This window comes from Gorilla gorilla, chromosome 17, assembly GCF_029281585.2.
Source record: "Gorilla gorilla gorilla isolate KB3781 chromosome 17, NHGRI_mGorGor1-v2.1_pri, whole genome shotgun sequence".
Taxonomy (NCBI): Eukaryota; Metazoa; Chordata; class Mammalia; order Primates; family Hominidae; genus Gorilla; species Gorilla gorilla.
In genome coordinates, this window is record NC_073241.2 from 39553735 (window position 1) to 39574182 (window position 20448).

The 20448-nt window shown below is 42.6% G+C and overlaps 1 protein-coding gene across 2 annotated transcripts in view; it reads left to right on the top strand.

Annotated features, from left to right (window-relative positions):
- The window catches only part of PIEZO2 (piezo type mechanosensitive ion channel component 2), a 479685-nt gene extending 459349 nt beyond the window's left edge, over positions 1 to 20336 (top strand). Inside the window, exons 48-55 of one of the 2 annotated variants that reach the window (XM_055368035.2) lie at positions 783 to 930; positions 8253 to 8441; positions 8792 to 8884; positions 10173 to 10345; positions 12663 to 12791; positions 15251 to 15330; positions 17666 to 17849; positions 18760 to 20336. In XM_055368035.2, the coding sequence (XP_055224010.1) occupies positions 783 to 930; positions 8253 to 8441; positions 8792 to 8884; positions 10173 to 10345; positions 12663 to 12791; positions 15251 to 15330; positions 17666 to 17849; positions 18760 to 19012 (1249 nt within the window). In that variant the 3' untranslated portion in view covers positions 19013 to 20336. The remainder of the gene's footprint in view (positions 1 to 782; positions 931 to 8252; positions 8442 to 8791; positions 8885 to 10172; positions 10346 to 12662; positions 12792 to 15250; positions 15331 to 17665; positions 17850 to 18759) is intronic. The other variant, XM_031003780.3, reaches the window with a different exon arrangement.
- Positions 20337 to 20448: the final 112 nt, after the last annotated feature.

Genomic DNA, 20448 nt, shown 5'->3' on the forward strand with positions numbered 1-20448 from the left:
TGTGAAGCGCTGTGTGTGGGGTCGTGTTTCATACAGCGCTAGCCTGCGACTGGGCCTGATGTTGCTTCCAGGGATTGGATTTATATTCACTTGACAGGGCTGAGGCATCCTAGGGGAGAATTTCTGAGTGGCAATCCACACTGCTGTGAGGGCCCTGGGAGAACCCAGATTCTCCAGGCTGGGAGAAGCTCTGTGTCGGTCAAGAGACAAGGAAAATTCTTCAGAGCCTGGAGGAGCCCAGGCCAATCCCTTCTGAAACACAACTGAACCACAGAGGCTGAGCCAACACCATCACTGTGGTACTCCAGCAAGTCCTGCGGCTGAGGGGCCTCACACCCTGGCTCCCTACAACCTCTCCTTCTCCCTCTACCTTTATCCATTTGCCCTCATTTTTAACCTACCAGATGCACCACCCCTACTAACTCATCCAGCAACAGAGCCACAGTCATTCAGCACCGCATGGCCAAGGGTCTCGTAACATGAACAAATACATGTGAAAGAAGCTGAGTCACCTTCACACCTTCACACTTATTTAAAAGGGAGATCCCAGTTGGTTATGATCATCAGAGAAAAGGAAAAGAATGAAAAAATACAAATCCATAGATTCGACTTATAATGAAAAGCAGTTGTGTTCCAAGTTGGGTTTTACTGGAAGGGTCACCTAGAGAATTGTTTCTGAGTCATGAGGTTAAAGCAGTTAAGGAACTGCTTGAGCTCCTGGGTGAGCAGGGTGGTGGGGGCCACCCACGAATGTCTCTCTGACGAGATGTGTTTCCTGCCAGGTTTCGCCTCGTGCCCTTTTTGACTGAGCTGAGGGCAGTGATGGACTGGGTGTGGACGGACACAACTTTGAGCCTGTCCAGCTGGATCTGTGTGGAGGACATCTATGCTCACATATTCATCCTGAAGTGTTGGCGGGAGTCGGAGAAGGTAAGAAGCCAGGAGACGTGCCTTATTCCTGTCTGCTTCTCTTAGATACAGGCTGGTTATAAGATGAATGTGAGCTTCTGATCACAATGAAGGCATGAGGCAAAAACTACCACAACCTATAAATGTCCCAGTGATTTCCAACCCACTGGAGTTGGGAATTTAGACTTACTGCCGTCATAGTCGTCAATAGCATCCAGATGTTTTCTTCTTTCGGCAACTTCATATTGTAGTTATTTTTAAAAAACGGTATATTGCTTGCTATATCCCAACAACTCTTAAATGGCTCCTTTGGGAGCAGAAAGGGATGTGATGTTACAGAGAAAAGTGGGGCTGGTGTTGGCTTGGACTCATGCTTACTTCTGACTCACTTTTTGAAGAGGGATGGACAATTTAACCTCTTTGTGCAAAGAAAATTGAAGTGCAAATATCTGCTTATTCTGCCAGGCTGAATATTAAGGTTTAAATATGTCTAGATTACTATTATTTATTGCACCTCTCAAAAGTTTAATATATGGAAGAAGAGTCTGTTGCATAAGAGCAATAGGAATACCCAAAAAACATTAGCTGGGGCGATATGAAATGTCTTTCTTTCTCGTCTCAAAATACCCTCCTTGAAAAAGGCTCCTCTGTATGATTCCTGGTGTGTTCTGCAGCTTTCCCTGGGAATTTCAGCGTTACAGTCATGGGGCCTGTTGTACTGTGGTCTCTGTGTTTATGGGTTTGTGAAGTGAGGGAGATGGGGCTGGCAATATACTTAAAATCGTATTTGCTTGTCCTGATTTCTAAGGAGCAGAGGAGCTGACAGGATGCCAGAATATGAGAGCCTCTCTATCAAAGGAACATTGAGGGTAGCAACTAGGGTGACAAAGGGTCTGGAAATCCTGACACACAAGGAAAAGTAGGAAGAACTAGGGATCGTTTGGTCTAAAGCAGAAAAAAAATAGGGGTATCTGTGCAGAAAAAGTAGATGTTTTTAACAATTTGAAATGTTGGAAAGAGATGAGAAATTGAAATTAATTTGTGAGACTTAAGAAAAACAGAATTAAGACAGGTAGGCAAAAGCTCCAGTATGTTTCAATGGAATATGAAGAATTTCTAACAACCAAAGCTACCCCAAAGTACATGCAAAGGATCACACACAGGGGACTTATGAAACCTCTGCCCTAAGTCTACTTCAGACCCTGGAATCACTCATTCGACAGATATATCAGTTGTCTGTTGCTGCTAACAAACTACCTCCAAATACAGTGGTTTAAAAAACAGCTCTTTAATTGTGGCACATACACACCATGGAATACTATGCAGCCATAAAAAAGAATGAGATCATGTCCTTTGCAGATACATGGATGAAGGTGGAAGCCATCATTCTCAGCAAACTAACACAGGTACAGAAGACCAAACACCGCATGTTCTCACTCATAAGCGGGAGCCGAACAATGAGAACACATGGACACAGGGAGGGGAACATCACACACCAGGGCCTGTCAGGGGGTAGGGGGCAAGGGGAGGGATAGTATTAGGACAAATACCTAACGCATGGGGGGCTTAAAACCTAGATGATGCGTTGATAGGTGCAGCAAACCACCATGGCACATGTATACCTATGTAACAAACCTACACATTCTGCACATGTATCCTGGAACTTAAAGTAAAATAAAATACAATAAAATAAAGTAAAATAAAATAAACAATCATTTTATTTGCTCACAATTATGTAGGTCAGCAGTGTGGGCTGGGCTCCACTGGACAGTCTTGCCTGGAGTCAGTCCTGTGGCTGCTATCGTCTGGTGGCCCAACTGGGTGTTATTCGATGGTGTCACTCAGACACCTGCAGGTTGCATCTGGCTCTTAGCCAGGCCTCTCTCTCTATGTATTCGCTCATCCTTAGGGAGACAAGCCCAGGCTTCTTTCCCTGGTGGCAGCACATTCCAAGAGAACGAGAGGGAAACCTGCAAAGCCCTGTGAGGTCTAGGCTCAGAGTTCCACCACCAGTGCTTCTACCACATTCTTCTACTTGGAGCAAGTTTAAAGGCCAGCCTAGATCCAAAGGATGGAGTAAATGATGGGGTTGGCAAAGTCATGTTGCAAAGGGTCATGCCTACAGGATTGAGATGAATTTGAGGCCTTTATTTTTGCAGCCTACTATAAACATTGACTAAGCACATTCTTATGTGCCCAGAACTCTGCTAAGCATGAGAGTAGAGTGGTGACCCAAACATACAATGCCCCACCATCACGGAACTGATGGCTCAGTGGACAGAAACAGGTGTTAATAAAATGGTGACACAAGCTGAGTGATGAGAACACATGGACACATGGGGTGGAACAACACACACTGGGGCGGGCCTGTCATGGGTTGGGGGGAGTGAGGAGGAAGAGCATCTGGAAGAGTGGCTAATGGACACTGGGCTTAATACCTAGGTGATGGGATGATCTGTGCAGCAAACCACCATGGCACACGTTTAACTATGTAACAAACCTGCACATCCTGTACATGTACCCCTGAACTCAAAATAAAAGGTAAAGAAAAATAAAATGGTGACACAAATAAATGCAATATATATGACAGATGCTTTGGCAGAGGGGCACGTGATACTTTGAGAGCCTCAGGAAGGTAGGGCATAGGTCTGAAACAGAGAGCTAATGGAAGAGTGTAAGTTGACTGGGTACAGGGAAAGCATCTACATTTTTATCTTGGTTCCTAGGTCCTTTGCCCTGACCCTTGTCTCCTCTCCTCCACTGTTACAGGGAGTTATTCAGTGGATCTTTTGCCATCCATTGAATAAAGATCATATCTTTATTCGCTAGATAAGGCCTTGACACATCTTTGCACTGTCTGAAACATCCTCTCCACCTCCTCATTGCCTAACTCCTTCCCAACCTCCAGATGCCAATGTAGACACCTCTGTTTCCATGGACCTGCCCTAACCCCTCAAGTCTAGACCCCATCTTTCACTGTGGGCCCCAACAACCCTTAATACTTCCCACACTGGGGCTTGTTGTCTCTTTTTCTGTCTATTATGAGCTCTGTGGTGGCAAGCTCAGTGTCTGTTCATCCATATATGGCCTAGGAATCACTTAATACCCTGAACCTAGACACACAGTAAATGTTTGTTGAGCAACAACTAAAAAGAGTTGCCTATTTACAAATGCACATATCTCAGTACCTCCCTATGCTGTCCTGGCTACCTGAAATAGATCCACCCATCCTCTCTTGTCTCTGACTCTCTGGAGCTTAAGCTACTGGTTCTTTCCTGGTTTACCTTCTATCCTACTCTTCTATCCTCATCTATTCATTCCTTCCACATTTTTAGACCCAGAGAGAGAAGAGAAATTCAAGAAGCCAAATATGTAGAGTTTGGGATACGTGAATACTGAGAATAGATGTTGAATCTTATATTCGCTAGATTGCTAGTGATCTTTGCACAATGAGTTTCAAAGGTAGGATGGGTGCTGACACCCAACTGCAGGGACTTAGGAGCTCACTGGAGGCAGCGTCTTGGAGGGATCAAGCCCAACAAGGGCACAGAGAGATAATTAGTTCAAAAGAGAAGCAAGCCCAGAGGATAATTTCAAAATGGAGAGTGTTTTGACCTCTCTGGAGACGACAAGGAAAAGCCAGAAGAAAATAGTAAAAATTCTAATATCAGGAAGTTCTGATGGGGGTCTGGAGATTGTAGAGTCAGAGGCACAGGTGAGCGAGTCAGTTGTGGCAAAGAGCCATCACCATCCTGCAGAAAGGGCAGGAGGAGGAGAGGCCAGTAAGGAGCAATCCCGTGCCCGCAGCCTGCGTTCTCCATAAGATGGGAGAGCTCCTCTGCCGAGAGCATGGGAAGACAAGGCCCTTTAGGTACAAGAGCTGCCAGAAGGCTCGGGAAACTGACAACGAGACGCCGTTTCACTTGGGCGAACAGGTCACGGTGCTTAGGAAGGGGGTTTCCAAATCACAAAAGCCCCTGAATGATCCCACCCAGTGTGACCATCTGCACGGATGCAAGACCATGTTTGTTGGAAGAAGCGGCAGCTGCTCTGTTCTTCAGCTCACTGCCTTGGAGCCACCAGGTGACATTTTTCACACTGTCATGAGGTGGTTGCAGCCACCGCCCTGCCTCCCAGTGAGGGAAGGCTTGTTCTGGCCTATAACTCGAGGCATGCATGCCAACAAAGACTTAAATTACCTTTTTATTTTAAAGAAATAAGGAGCCTCATTTCAGTATATCACAGCTACTTAAGTATATACTTACATCCTATGCTAAACCAATGGCTACTTCAGGATATTAGCCTTTGAAATCATCCATGGCAAAACTTCCTGAGACATTTAGGTAAGTGGGAGGTGATATTGGGGAGTCTGAATGAATCTGACCCTGGTTAGTACTAGTCTGAAAAGTTACGATTATTGATCCCCTGTCTGGAATGAAGTGGAATAATAAGCTGTTCTTAACAGTAACTCTTCCTGGGTGTGATCCCACATTGAATGTGACAGGCTGCAGGGGCTTTACAAACACACTTTATGAAGCAAGAGCAATAACCTGAAAGGCAAAATGTTGGTCCAAGCACACACAGTGCAGGCCACTCACTCTTACTCTGCTTATACCATGACTTCCATGCACCACTTTCCAGAACATTTCAGGAAGCTGATTGGAAATGCAGTGCAACAGGAACACCAAACAGGAAGCACAGTGAGGAGCTGAGTTACCAGCGGCTGCCGTGAGCCGTGATCACGACACTGCACTCTGGTCTGGGTAGCAGAGCAAGAGACTATCTCAGGGCAGCAGAGCAAGACACTATCTCAAAAAATAAAAAAGAAAGAGTTGAATGGCCTAGGAAAGGGGTAACGGAGCAGCACAGGACAGGAAGGGGACAATGCCTTTGAAAAGGGAGGGGAGGCTGAATGTGGTGGCTCACGCTTGTAATCCCAGCACTTTGGGAGGCCAAGGCAGGTGGATCACTTGAAGTCAGGAGTTCAAGACCAGCTTGGCCAACATGGTGAAACCCTGTCACTACTAAAAATATAAAAAATTAGTCGGGTGTGGTGATGTGCACCTGTAGTCCCAGCTACTTGAGAGGCTGAGGCATGAGAATCTCTCGAGCCCAGGTGGTGGAAGTTGCAGTGAGCTGAGACTGCACCACCGCACCCCAGCCTGGGCGACAGCAAGACTCCATCAAGAAAAAAAAAAAAAAAACAGGCCGGGCGCAGTGGCTCACGCTTGTAATCCCAGCACTTTGGGAGGCCGAGGCGGGCAGATCACGAGGCCAGGAGATTGAAACCATCCTGGCTAACATGGTGAAACCCTGTCTCTACTAAAAATACAAAAAAATTAGCCAGGCGTGGTGGCGGGCACCTGTAGTCCCAGCTACTCGGGAGGCTGAGGCAGGAGAATGGCGTGAACCCAGGAGGTGGAGCTTGCAGTGAGCCAAGATCGCGCCAGTGCACTCCAGCCTGGGCGACAGAGCAAGACTCCGTCTCAAAAAAAAAGACGAAAGACAGAGAGAGAAAGAAAGAGAGAGAGAGAGAAAAAGAAAGAGAAAGAAGGAAGGAAGGAAGGAAAAAGGAAGGAAGGGAGGGAGGGAGGGAAGGAGGAAGGAAGGAAGGGAGAAAATTTCGAGAGGAGGGGAAAATTGGCTGCGTAATTTGAGATGGATTAAGAGGCCTTTTCCCTGTTCTCCCCTGGAAAGGCAGTGTGAGGGCTGAGCAGAAGGAGGGAGGAGCCTCTGGGAATTTTTGAGATGAACCTCAAAGAGACTGGCCTTCAGGAGAGGAACCAATGTGGTCCCACTTCAGGTGGAACAGACTAAAACCGCCCTTGGCAGAGATACATTAATCTTCTTTAACTTGCAAAACTTTCATGATCCAGTGTGGGTGCTGTTGGAGTGACAGGAGTGGCCTATGATCTAAATTTGCCTCACTGAGAAAATAATGAAAGAGCAAATCTATACACTTGTTTGCATATCTATGTGTGGAAGCATGCATGTGTGTATATAAATTTGTGAATCTATATTTCAGATTTTAAAATATGGGACCCTAGTCTTCCTTTCAATATAGAAAATCGGGAAGAAAATCAAAATACACTGCTACTGCTATCCATATTTGATGCTGTTGAAAATAGTCAACAGTATCAAATGCCAGTGCAAAAATATCAAAATGCACTGCTACCATCTGAACTTCATGCAATCTCCATAGTGCAGAACCATAGGGTGCATTGCCTTATGCACACTGAATGCAGAGTGCACTACGCACTGGCCCTGGCCCACCAGCCAGTCAAGCCTCCATTCTCATGTTTCCGGCACCATCTTTGGCACTTAGTGTCCAGGCTTGTAAAAGCCACTGTAGTCATGTCCTGTACTGACTCCCAGGTCTCTCTCCTGGTGTGTAATCTAGTGCCTATGGGTAAAGTTAGATTATTTTTCCTTGCCTTAATCTGCTGAAATGAATGGATCCCTCCTGAAGATAAATCACATTGCCAAGTCGGGGAGTGGGGTTGACCCCATGTTCTGCATGTAGGTTGGCCTGAGGGGTAACCCTGAAAGGACGGAGGTCATGGAGCAGCAACACTGAAGAAAGAACAAACATGTAGATCAGAAGCAGGTTCAATGCCAGACAGCACAGCTCCAACTTCCACTTGTCCATAGTCTTTAAGCAGGGGGCTTAGTGGGTCCTTCATGAATCTATATTAAAGCAAACAGAAGTGCTCCCAGCCTTACTGGTGCACAAGCTCCTGTAGGAGAGTGAGCCCCTGCAACACGCACCTGCCCTCTCCCCACTCCCTACAGCCAGTGCCCAGAGGGTGCTCTTCTAATCATACAAATCTTACTTTAGGTGTCGAACAACATTGTCTTTAACAACACGTATCATGAATTAAATTAAAAATCATGTTTTTCCACCCTCCAAGGGCAGGGAAGGGTCAACTGAAAGGCACAGATTTTAAATATTCAGGAATTGAAAGTAAAGTATCTTTCTCTCACATAATCCCTTAAAACCAGAAGGTTCATTCAGCCGGATACTTGATCCCTTGGTCCAGGAGTTCCTCACCAGCAAAACCCATCCACAGTCTTGAAGGGAGAAGGCCGCTCAAGTCCTGTTGGCCCCTGTGGATCCACCAGAGGGTACTGGAGCGACCTCAGGACAGCTTCACATCACTACCTAACTTCATTTCGAGATTGGGACAAGGTTGCTATCCCCATTTCAGAGCGAACAGAGAAGATTCAGGGCCAAATCCATGTTCCCAGCACCACAGGAAGAGCACTCGCTCTCCCCCAGTCCCGCTGCCTGCGGGAAAGCACCTGAGCCTGAGCCTGAGCCTTGTCTGAACTCTCTGTTGCAGAGATACCCTCAGCCGCGGGGCCAGAAGAAGAAGAAAGTGGTGAAGTATGGCATGGGAGGAATGATCATCGTCCTGCTCATCTGCATCGTCTGGTTTCCTCTTCTCTTCATGTCTTTGATCAAATCTGTGGCTGGGGTCATCAACCAGCCCCTGGACGTCTCCGTCACAATTACCCTGGGAGGGTATCAGGTGATCTCTGTGCACACCCCACCTACCACAGCCTTGCCCCGCGCCACACTCCTTTATGATAGCTGTCTGTAGGGTGTTTAGTCATGGGCTGCCGACCCTGCTGTCGGCATTTGACTGCTCAGCAAATACATGATGTATGAATGAGGTGCAGAAGACATTGAGAGACTAGTTCCCCTTTGGTCTTGAGCACGGGAATAATCACTCCAAAAAGAGATCTCGGATGCCATTTATCATGGGATAAACGTAGCCTCCATAAATGGGCTGATATCCTACATAAATGTTTTTCTTTTGGCTCAGGATGCAGAGAAGAGCTGGGGAATATTGACAACACTGTTCTCTTTGTTTTCCAGCCTATTTTCACAATGAGTGCCCAACAAAGCCAGTTGAAAGTTATGGACCAGCAGAGCTTTAACAAATTTATACAAGCTTTTTCTAGGGACACCGTAAGTAAATCCCTATAGTAGATTTCTGTGAAGACCTCTCATCTAGGGAAGTTCACTCGTTGTCATTTAATGCTTTGCCATGGCCTGAGGTGGTGGGAAGGAGGACTTTTCAGGGTTTATCAGTTACATACAGCAGATTCCTGGCCACTGGCTACTTTGATAATCTAAGAAGTTATGTCTATGTTGTTGGACATTAGTGGTAATAAACATTTAAATATTGATCCATTTTAAAAATTGTTTAACTTTTTAAATTGTGGTATATATTCATCTCTTGACTAGTAGGCCTACTCTGGGAATCTGTCCTAAGAAGTAATTCAAAATATGAGAACGCTCTATCTAGGCACTGGCTTATGAGTGCATTCTCTGCATTAGCAGAACTAGAGGCAATTTGCGGTTCAGCAAACAGGAGCTGGTTGAGGAAATTAAGGCAGATGTATTACATGAATTTGATTGGCAAGATACTCTAGAGTGGTCATAATAGGAGAAGGAGCTTCTACTTTTCATTTTATTTACGTGCCATGTTGTCCAAAGATTTTCTAAGCAACTTATTTTGTAATTAAAAAATTCATTACAGAGACTATAAATGACATGACAATTTCTCAAACTAAAACATAAATTTTAAAAAGCCTATTATTTTTAAAATTACAAAAAATAAGAAATACATCCCCTAAAACTTAAAACAACAATTATGTTCTGGTAGCAGAAGGGTGGCTGATGTTATTCTCTTATCTATATTCCACACTTTTAATAATATAACATAATCCTCATCATTAAAATTTGTCTTATAAATAATTTTTTTTATTTAAGAGAGTGAATAGGAAGGAGATGCTTCTTTCTTCTGTAAAATTATCACCTATAATGCACACTGTCAAAACTAATCTGGAACAATGAGCAGTTCTTCAGAGAGGGTTGGGATGTCCTGAGCAGATTGTTTTGTCTCTCTCATGACAGAGACGTTCCCCCGTAGGTGATAAATTTCCTTTTTAGTGGAAAGGAAAAATGACACTAAATTATCTGTTTTTCCTTTATTGTTTAACTGGAATGATTCCATAGCTGTATTGATGGTAGCAACTGCTGGGATTGGATAATGTAACTGGAAACTGCCCATACCTGTGGGTAAGGAAGCCAAATTAGTGCAATGGAACACTCAAGACCATCCATTATAAAAATATTCCCTTCAAAGGGAGAAACCTTTTCCACACTGCCAGTTAAAAGGAAGAGTGACTGCTTTCTTTATACAGCATGATGCATATAATCTATTTATGCATGTGCATTTGTGCACATACAGGGTGCTATGCAATTTCTGGAAAATTATGAAAAAGAAGACATAACAGTAGCAGAACTGGAAGGAAACTCAAATTCTTTGTGGACCATCAGCCCACCCAGTAAGCAGAAAATGATACACGAACTCCTGGACCCCAATAGTAGCTTCTCTGTTGTTTTTTCATGGAGTATTCAGAGGTAGTTACTGTATTTCCATGTATAATTTATCCCTTTCCCCAGTCTAAACATGGAGGTGGGGGATGGAGGGTGTGGTGGGTTGGAAGAATGGAAACTTTAGATTAATGTGGATCTTACTTTATCATTATAGCCTTGGGAACTTACCTTCAATGCCAAAGCTAACATTTTTGTTTATTAAATAATGACTTGCCTAGGAATCACTAACCAGATTAAGAACTTCTCAGTTTTCCTTTTTTGTAGTTTTTAGCTAACTTTAGTTTTTTGGTTTTGGGGTTTTTGTTGTTGTTGTTTTTTATTTTTGCCTTTCAAAATCCACTGTATTTTATTACCTTAATGTACAATTGGTGAAACAACACTTAAATTTCAAATGTTTCTTACTATAATGCAAAATAGTACTACTCTGAACACCTCCCTCATGCATCACTTACAGCACTATTATAAATCTACCACAGGGAGCCTCTCCACTTAGGTTTTCCTCATGCATCTTAGATTTCACTGTCCATAATCTTCCATGGAAAAGGAAGTGAATTATGCCCACCTGAGAGAGAAAGGCCGTTCCTAGCTCTGATGCAGCAAGAACTGGCCACGTGCTTTCACATAAACACTAGAAATGAAGGCAGAGCATCAAGTGATTTGAAAGTTGATTTAAATTAATACTGGTTTTTAGAAAATCTAAAATTGTTTCAATGCAAAAAAAATTTTGAATGTAACTATAAATCTCCAAAAAAATCAATATCCTGCTCCTTATAAACTGAAATCCAAATAAATTATATATTTTAAAGTTGGGTTATTCTAGATAATAAGTTGTTTTTAAAGAGAGGCTGACAGTGAGTTCTGTGAGCAAGAAAGAGAGGGTAGAGAGAAGAGAGGCAAGGTGATGATTTACAAAATGAAACAGTCTGGGGGAATTTTACAACTTTCACCAAAGGCTGAAGTTTGGTCTAAATGATAAAGAAATTTCAGGCCGATTGTGGTGGCTCACACCTGTAATCCTGGCACTTTGGGAGACTGAAGTGGGCAGATCACTTGAGGCCAGGAGTTTGAGACCAGCCTGGCCAACATGGCGAAACTCCATCTTTACTAAAAATACAAAAATCAGCCGGGAGGTAGTAGCGCATGCCTGTAATCCCAGCTACTCAGGAGGCTGAGGCAGGAGAATCGCTTGAACTAGGGAGGCAGAGGTTGCAGTGAGCTGAGATCACGCCACTGCACTCCAGCCTGAGTGACAGAGCAAGATTTCGTCTCAAAAGAAAAAAAAAAAGAAATTGCAGCCTCTGGAGGCCCAGATTATCACTTGCATTACAGCAATACTGGGGAAGCCCTACCTGACCCCCTTCCCACATGTGAGATGCGAGGGCAGCTTGACTGTCTCCGAAGAGAGAGACTTTGTGAGAGTCCTCTCTGCCCAGCCTGAGCCAGTGGCCTGCACGTGGCCCCTGCTTTGTTTTTCCTTGTGTTGGTAGAAAGAGCATATCTCAGCAGAAGTTCTCACATCCAAATACTGCATCCAAAGCCCAACAGTTTAGTGATGCAGTTTTGGGAACCTCAACATAATACACTAGTTGATTAACTTAGCTCTTTCATCACAGTTTTGAGATTTAGAACCCTAAGCAAGCTTATTTGGGCACGCAAGTAGTAGGTTCATTTGGGTCCATGAGACCGACTTGTTAGTTAGAATTAAAAAAGAAGCATGACAGGTACAGAAGAATGCTTTCTGGCATCTAAAATTTACGAGGAAACAGTTAAAAAAAATTCAAAGTGGGGCTGTTCAGAATGTAAAGAACTCCTTCAATCCCATTTTCTCCTTTTAAGTGTCCCAAATTCCTTATATCCAATTCTGTACAAATTACCAAAAATTTACTTTCTAGCCTTTTCTTTAAAGAGCTACTAAAAACAACAACAACAAAAACAAACAAAAAAACAGAACAATTAAAATTCAATTTCTGACTGAATATTCTTTTTAACACATGGAGTTTGTTTATTGCCATGGAGACTAACATCATTGGGTTGATATAAGAATATTTTGGAACCTCATATTAAAACATCAAGATGGGTTCTCTTTTGGTCAGCAGGTTCCTCCTTTTTCTCACCTTCGACTCTGTTTTAAAGGTGTTTGTGGCCTCCTTGGGTTCTATTAACTCGATTGTCTAAGAAGCTGAGCATTGATGTGAAGTAGACTGAAAGGGTCAGGATTGACAATTGTGGAACCAATGAAAACGTGGTGACATTAATCAAATTAAGAGTTAAATATGTTGTAAATCTCTTTTCCAGACTTCTGAATAATCACTGACATTAAGCTTTTTTTTTTTCTTCACAGAAACTTAAGTCTGGGTGCAAAATCGGAAATAGCAACAGATAAGCTTTCTTTTCCTCTTAAAAATATTACTCGAAAGAATATCGCTAAAATGATAGCGGGCAACAGCACAGAAAGTTCAAAAACACCAGTGTAAGTGTATTTTTTCCTACTAATAGAGCTTTGTTAGGTATATGCAGCTGGTACAAAATGTCCATCTACAGATTCATGTGTATGAGGAATGCAACTTCATTCTTTGGTAACACAAAGTTAATTTCTATTTGGAGGCCCCATTTTGCAAGATTAAAGAAACTTAATCTCAGCTATGGAGTTTTCTGTCCACTGTCCCCAGGGTTATGTGTATGTTCCAAATGAGGGTTTGGGCCAGGCATGGTGGCTCATGCCTGTAATCCCAGCACGTTGGGAGGCTGAGACAGGTGGATCCCCTGAGGTCGGGAGTTCAAGACCAGCCTGACCAACATGGTGAAACCCTGTCTCTACTAAAAATACAAAGATTAGCTAAGCGTGGTGGTGCACATCTGTAATCCCAGCTACTACTTGGGAGCCTGAGGCATGAGAATCACTTGAATTCTTGAGGCAGAGGTTGCAGTGAGTCTAGATCACGGCACTGCACTCCAGCCTGGGCAACAGAGCGAGACTCCGTTTCAAAAATAAATAAATAAATAATAAAAAACAAATGAATGAGGGTTTGTATGGTGCCAGGCTCCAGGGAGCTCATCAGTGCATGGAAAGTGCTGGCCCACTGGGCTTCCATTGAGACAGACATTCTTCTTCCAGGTCTGTCTTCAGTCTGCAGAGTGGCTGTTTCCCTCAGCTATTGGGACCCATTTTGGGGCACACTAGAAATCATCATGCTGATTCTCATGCGATTTGGAGGTGTGGGAGCTCTGGCAGGTCCACCTGGGTTCACATGGCCCAACATAGTATGTGCCCAGTGGTACCCCATTCTCCCTGCCCTGCCCCCGGGGGTACTGGGCTATTGGTGCCTCCAAGGGCCCTATTCAGGAATGGGACATGGGACTGCACTAAAATGATCCAGGCCTCTTGTCATTCATGTCTGCCACCCGATCGTGGGTACCCACTTCACTCGTTCACCCTCAGTGGAAAGAGGTGGGGCTCAAGGTTCCTTCTTAGGGAGCCTCTAGTGTCAAGCACATTCTCCTCCCACTCTCTGTCCACCTGGCCCAAAAAGTATTGATCTCATCTCTAGATGACAAACCTTGCTCTTATCTGACCATAATCACCAAAAGCCAGGCAAAGACCCTGTGAGACCCTTTTCTGCTATCGTTCCTGCCCCTGGGTCTCTGAATGGGGGTAGAGTATACACGGTTGAGGAGGACAAGGGGTAAAAGGAAATTTGGGAAAAAACATATTATATATCTCAAAATACTATCCTGCCACTTAAGTACTCCACTTCCAACAGATGCAAGCTGAGATGTTTAGATTCTAATATATGAACTAGCAAGAAAAAAATGATATGGATCTAAAACTGCTAAACAAAATAGTTCAGGCTTCCACCAGTGATGCCCCCAGTTTTGTCCTCCAGACTGCGCTGGCCCCTTTGTAATGCATGGAATATATGGATCACCAGGGTGCAGGCCTTAGAAGTGTTCCCAGACTGAGATATGTTTTGCGACTCACTAAAGTTGAAGGGCCCTTGGAGACTGTCAGATCCTCTCCTATCACCTCCCAGATGATAAGGCATATCTACTCAAGAATGTATTGAAGGCACTGGGCTTGTGGGAGGCAGAGGTCACTTGAGGTCCAGGCCACCATCTCTCTTCACCTCTCACTCCCCTCTAGATCAATTCATGAAGTCTACTTGTGTATTAGTCCATTCTCATACCGCTAATAAAGACATACCTGAGACTGGGTAATTTATAAAGGAAAGAGGTTGAATTGACTCACAGTTCCACATGGCTGGGGAGGCCTCACAATCATGGCGGAAGGCGAAGGAGGAGTAAAGGCACATCTTACATGGCGGTGGGCAAGGGAGCACGTGCAGGGGAACTGCCCTTTATAAAGCCATCAGATTTCATGAGACTTATTCACTATCACAAGAACAGCATGATGATGGAGGAAAACCTGCCCCCATCATCCAATTATCTGCCACCAGCCCCTCCCATGACATGTGGGGATTACGGGAGCTAAAATTCAAGATGAGATTTGGGTGGGGACACAACCAAACCATATCAGCCTGATTATAGATATGTTTGAAAATCTAAAAATTAAAATTTGAAGCGTGCTCAATGGTATGGGTAAGAATTGGAGGATCCTGGCAAGAAACAGTGCCCCTTGGCTTCAGAAACAAGCTGCAGAATTGGGAAAAGGCCTGTGGCTGTTTGTAAGCCATCACCCAGCTTGTTGTACAGACTTACATGCAGATCCAGATAAAGCTCAGTGAATTTGCTCCACATGAGAGAGTTTTGACTGTAATAGGAACCCGTAAATTATGATGTCTACACATTGTACAGATATATGAAACTTTCACTATTATTTGGTGATACAAGGTCAACAATAACAACAAAAAATCAATTTTAGGTGGGTAAAACAACTAAAACGTAATTATATCTTTTTTTCTTAATGTACAGGACCATAGAAAAGATTTATCCATATTATGTGAAAGCACCTAGTGATTCTAACTCAAAACCTATAAAGCAACTTTTATCTGGTAAGAATGAGAAAAATTTGTTTCAGAATTGTTTTCAATCCTAGTTTTATTCAATTTCAACAGTTTGTGTTTTGGGCCTTCATCAAACCACTTTGTAGTTATCTCTTCCTGTGTGACAGACTATGTATGAAACCCCTGACAGCCTTCACTAGCCCAAAGGAGTCACTCACTCAGCTGGGACCCACATTCTTCATTTTCTCTTTTTCATCGATATGGAACTTGATTGACTTATATTCACACCAAATTTCTTATAGTACTGATTCATCAGATTATAGACTTGTTTCTATTAGCAGCCAGATTACTGACAGGAAACTGCCTCATACATTGTTAAATATGTCTGCCCCTCACAATAAGAACAGTAAAAATATAGCATGAAATGTACTTGATTCAGCCCAAGGATTAGTAGTATCACTAGAGGCACTTTAGTGATTGAATTTTCGCAATATAACTTGGATGGTATAAATTCATGTTTCTGGATTCCATTAATTATCAAGAATTGCTTGACTTCATGGCTTGAACCAGAAGCAGATGTATAGATCTGGACAACGTGGAAAACCAGTGCAGTTATCTGGCACACATTCATTCATTCTCCAACATGGGCCACTACTCACTAGGCAATAGGCCAGGCGCTGGAGCCTGAGCTCCGTGCTGCTGTGTTTAGCTAGAAAGATGCAGACATAAGTGAAGAGTTGGAAAGCCACACAGAGATTGGCCTAGTAGAGGCCCAATGGAGGGCCCTGGGGATGGGCAAAAGGCCGGGCTCCACATCACACACCTTTCTTCCTCAGCAGTAAATAAGTATCTCTTGCAAGGTATTTGCAAGACACATTAAGAAGTTTGCTATTTCCCTTTCAGTCAGGGATAGTTGTAGAAATGTTTCATCCGGACATGCAGATTGCTCAACAATCAGTAATTTCCCATGAAATAATTCTGTCCCTCCACAAGCTCTTCCCGAGGTGACTCTGTGCTGCAAGCTCCTGTGTTTCCTCCTTACAGCTGTCTCCCGACTTCAGAACCAACATTCTTCCTGTTCCTGTGTGTTCTGGGTGGTTCACCTTCTTCCTTGATAAGGACTTTGGCTCTAATAGGATCATGCTGTGCCTTACTCTTCTTCATTGATCCATCCTTCCATGCCATAGACATTTTTTGTCAAGTACCATTCTTGGATTCCTACCGTCTAGGACAAGCTTTTCCAACCCGCAGCCCATGGGCTGCATGTGGCCCAGGACAGTGTTGAATGTGGCCCAACACAAATCTGTAAACTTTCTTAAAACATTATGAGATTTTTGTATGATCTTTTTAGCTCATAAGCTATCCTTGGTGTTAGTATATTTCCTGGGTGACCCAAGACAATTCTTCTTCTTCCAATGTGGCCCAGGGAACCCAAAACATTGGACACCTGTGATCTAGGAATTTAGTATGAAATGATGCTGATGTTGCTCTCACCTTCACACAGTTTAGTTTATAGTTCACCACCATGTTTCTCAGGGGAAGCACCAGTGTCATTGGCAGGAGTGGAATCTTCTTAGAAAGACCTATACAATGTCACTACAAGCTTTTTACCCTATCTTTTACAACTCTTTTGCATTCACCCTAAACTCCAATAAAAGTAATCACTGACCCGATATTATGGTTCTCAGAGATTTGCTGAGCTGTGTCCCATCACTCTTCCTGAAATGAGCTTCCCTCCTCACCCACCTTCACCTATTGAAGTTCTCACTTGGCGAATCTCAGCTCAGAAGTTATCTCCTCTGTGAAGCACCCATGGAGCATACTATCCAGAAGTGGTCTCTCTAAGCCAACAGACCTTGTCAATGCTGGTCCCATGGTGGCTGTCATGTGCCCATAAATTGTGCTTGTGTACACAGTCTTTTCCCATGGAGATAAGGAACAATGTTATATGCAATTTTGGAACCCTTTAGCACCTAATTGAGTGCCTTCCTCCTATGAGACATGCAACAAATGCTGGTAATATGAATGGACTGGTTGATTCGATCACAAGTCAGCAATTTGGGTTTTTAAATGTCTGCAGAGTCATTTGGGATTATCAGCTCAGCTGCTTAGGTGGTGGATCCTCCACTTTTGCCCTGTGGTTTTGCTGCCATGCCCATGTAGCAACAGCGGCTGACCTCTCTCACTGAAAAGGAAAAATCACTTACATACCCAGGGCCCTCTCTTCCTTGCCCATTCACGCTTCTAGTATGTCCATGCATCCTTTTCATCCTAGAACCTTATGCTATAGTTAGTAACCAGATTTTGCCATCTGAAAACTGTTGCTGTGCATGAAATCCTAAAATTCTCATGTCAACTTAATTTTGCATTTCTACCCTTCTAGAAAATAATTTCATGGATATTACCATCATTTTGTCCAGAGACAATACAACTAAATATAACAGTGAGTGGTGGGTTCTCAACCTGACTGGAAACAGAATATACAATCCGAACTCTCAGGCCCTGGAACTGGTGGTCTTCAATGACAAAGTCAGTCCCCCAAGTCTGGGGTTCCTGGCTGGCTATGGGTAAGGACTCATTGAACAATTCACAGTTACAAGAGTCTACTTCTGTATCATATAAAGTTGAGAGTGGGAAGCCTTTTATCTTCTTAGAATTCGCTAATTTTAGAGCTGCAGTATTAAAATGCACACATCCTTGTGTGCATTTTATTTCAAAAAATGAGGCACCAGAGTCCCAAAGAGATCAAAACTCCCAGTGTGACTCACACAGCCCAGGTATATGGCTTCTTTACTCCACGTCTTCCTGTTATGGCACAGTTTAATCCAATCCCATGTTTACATGTATAAATTGGCACAGAAATATCACTTTTCTGCTTAGATTTCCTTCTAATCCTTAGCAGATGGATCTATTAGACATCCTGCTTTTGAACTTCTGAAACAACGCATCATGTTCTGACGCTTAAATCCTAGGACACGCACATCCCCACAAGACACAAATGTAAAATATTATATTTCTCAAAGTTAGCCTCATAAGAAATGATTTTCACCCAGAATTTTATAAAAATTAATCTGAGAGACAGTATTGCTAAAAGGAAAGGAACCTGCCACAGAAAATCATATATAATTACATTTCTACCAAATACATTACATGGTTTATGCATTTAATATATGCAATAAAACCACCTAAAGTTCATACATGAAACAGTTAGCATTGATTATTTCCAGAATGTGAGATTGTAAAGGACTTTCATTTTTCAAGTCTAACAGTTCTGTAATACATAATTCTATTTTCTATTTATAATAACTCTATAATAAAAAGTCAACTTTTTAACCAAAGGGAAAAAATGTAAGATTTGATTTGCTTATTTCTTCTACAGAATTTGAGGGAAAGTAATATTTTTTTCTTTTAGACATGCTTTTCTTTATTAACTATATTTAACTGCTGTATGCAATTTCTACTTACTGTTTTTTTCAGTATTATGGGATTATATGCTTCAGTTGTCCTTGTGATTGGGAAATTTGTCCGTGAATTCTTCAGTGGGATTTCTCACTCCATCATGTTTGAAGAGCTTCCAAATGTGGATCGAATTTTGAAGTTGTGCACAGATATTTTTTTAGTTCGAGAGACAGGAGAACTGGAGCTAGAAGAAGATCTCTATGCCAAATTAATATTCCTATATCGCTCACCAGAGACAATGATCAAATGGACTAGAGAAAAAACAAACTGAAATCTTAGAACACAGACTGCAAATAATGTTAACATTTGAATTTTTTTTAAAAGCACAATATTCTCATAAGAGCTAAGCATTTCTAGTTTGATGGAAATGGTTTGTTTCTCTTCTGAGAGGTAGACAAAAGGAGCTGATATCCTTCTGCAGTAAAAGCTACCTTGCAAGTTAAGGCACTGTTGAAAATGTTATTTGTAACTCCATTTCTCTGAAATCAGGGCTATTTGCTTTATGTTTTAGTCAACAGTGTCTTGCATTCTGATTGATCATGTGAAGGAATCATTTATGGGCCCCGTCCCTAAGAGAAACAGAAGAGGAGTCAGAAAGAAAGATGCCTGTGTTTTCCTCTGTGGGGCCCGTGCTCTTCCTGGAGAGATGCTACAATGCAATATACAGCGCTCCATCCCCACTGGGGAAGCTGCTGTGATGAGACTAGATGAGCCTTCAACACACTCAGAATATGCAACAGCAATAGGGGGCAGACAGCTCCTACCTGTGTTTCTAGGAGCAAAAGAGAGGGAACTAATTGCCCGTGAAGACGCCAGTGGAAGGATCAGCCTCATTCTAAGCAAAAACATAGTATTAGTGATACTCTTACTGCCTTATCTTAACCAAGGACTAATAGGATACCTTTCCATTAAACACCAGTGACTTCTCAGGAAAAAAAAAAAAAGGAGCAAAACAAATGATGTGTACACCTGCTTTGTTATGGTCCAGCAGTGACCAGCTTCAATGAGGGGAACCATTCTGGAGGGCTGCGGTCTCCTGTGCAAACAGACATGAGGCAGAAGAGTAAAAAGACCAACCCAGTGGGACCTAGAATACTTTGTAACTCTTTAATAACTGAGGTCAGGACCGCTCTTCTGCCTTCCCCTTCCCTTAACGTGCTTTTTCCCACTTCCATGATTTAAGGCAATGGTTTTTCCAGTATGTGACATTTTCCTTCCTGTTTTTCAGGTATATCAAAGAGTTTACATATTCCAATTCACATTTTTACATCTGAGACGGGTTTTTTAAGTTCATAATTATGAAAGAAATATGTATATTGAGCTTGGGGAAATAAAAATGGCCTTTTCTTAAATTATTATTATTGGTAATACAACCTCTTCATTAAATAACAATGTAGCATGAAAAATTTATGATTGAAATGTAGTTTTCATTCCATATTAAGATACAGTTTCTGAGAAGAATCATTGAATGGACTAGAATATGTCAAAAATTGATCCTGTGTAGTTTGGGTTCAGGGCTGACTTAAAATAAAGCACATCCTGCAAAGTCATTTTGAGAATATTCCTTATTTTGCTTTTTTGCATGAAACAGAAAATGGATTGTTTTGATACAGCATACAGTGTTTTTCTAATCAACTGAAATAAGAATCCACTTCTTGCTGGTTCTGTTTTGTTTTGTTTTCCTCATATAAGCAGAAAACAACTAAC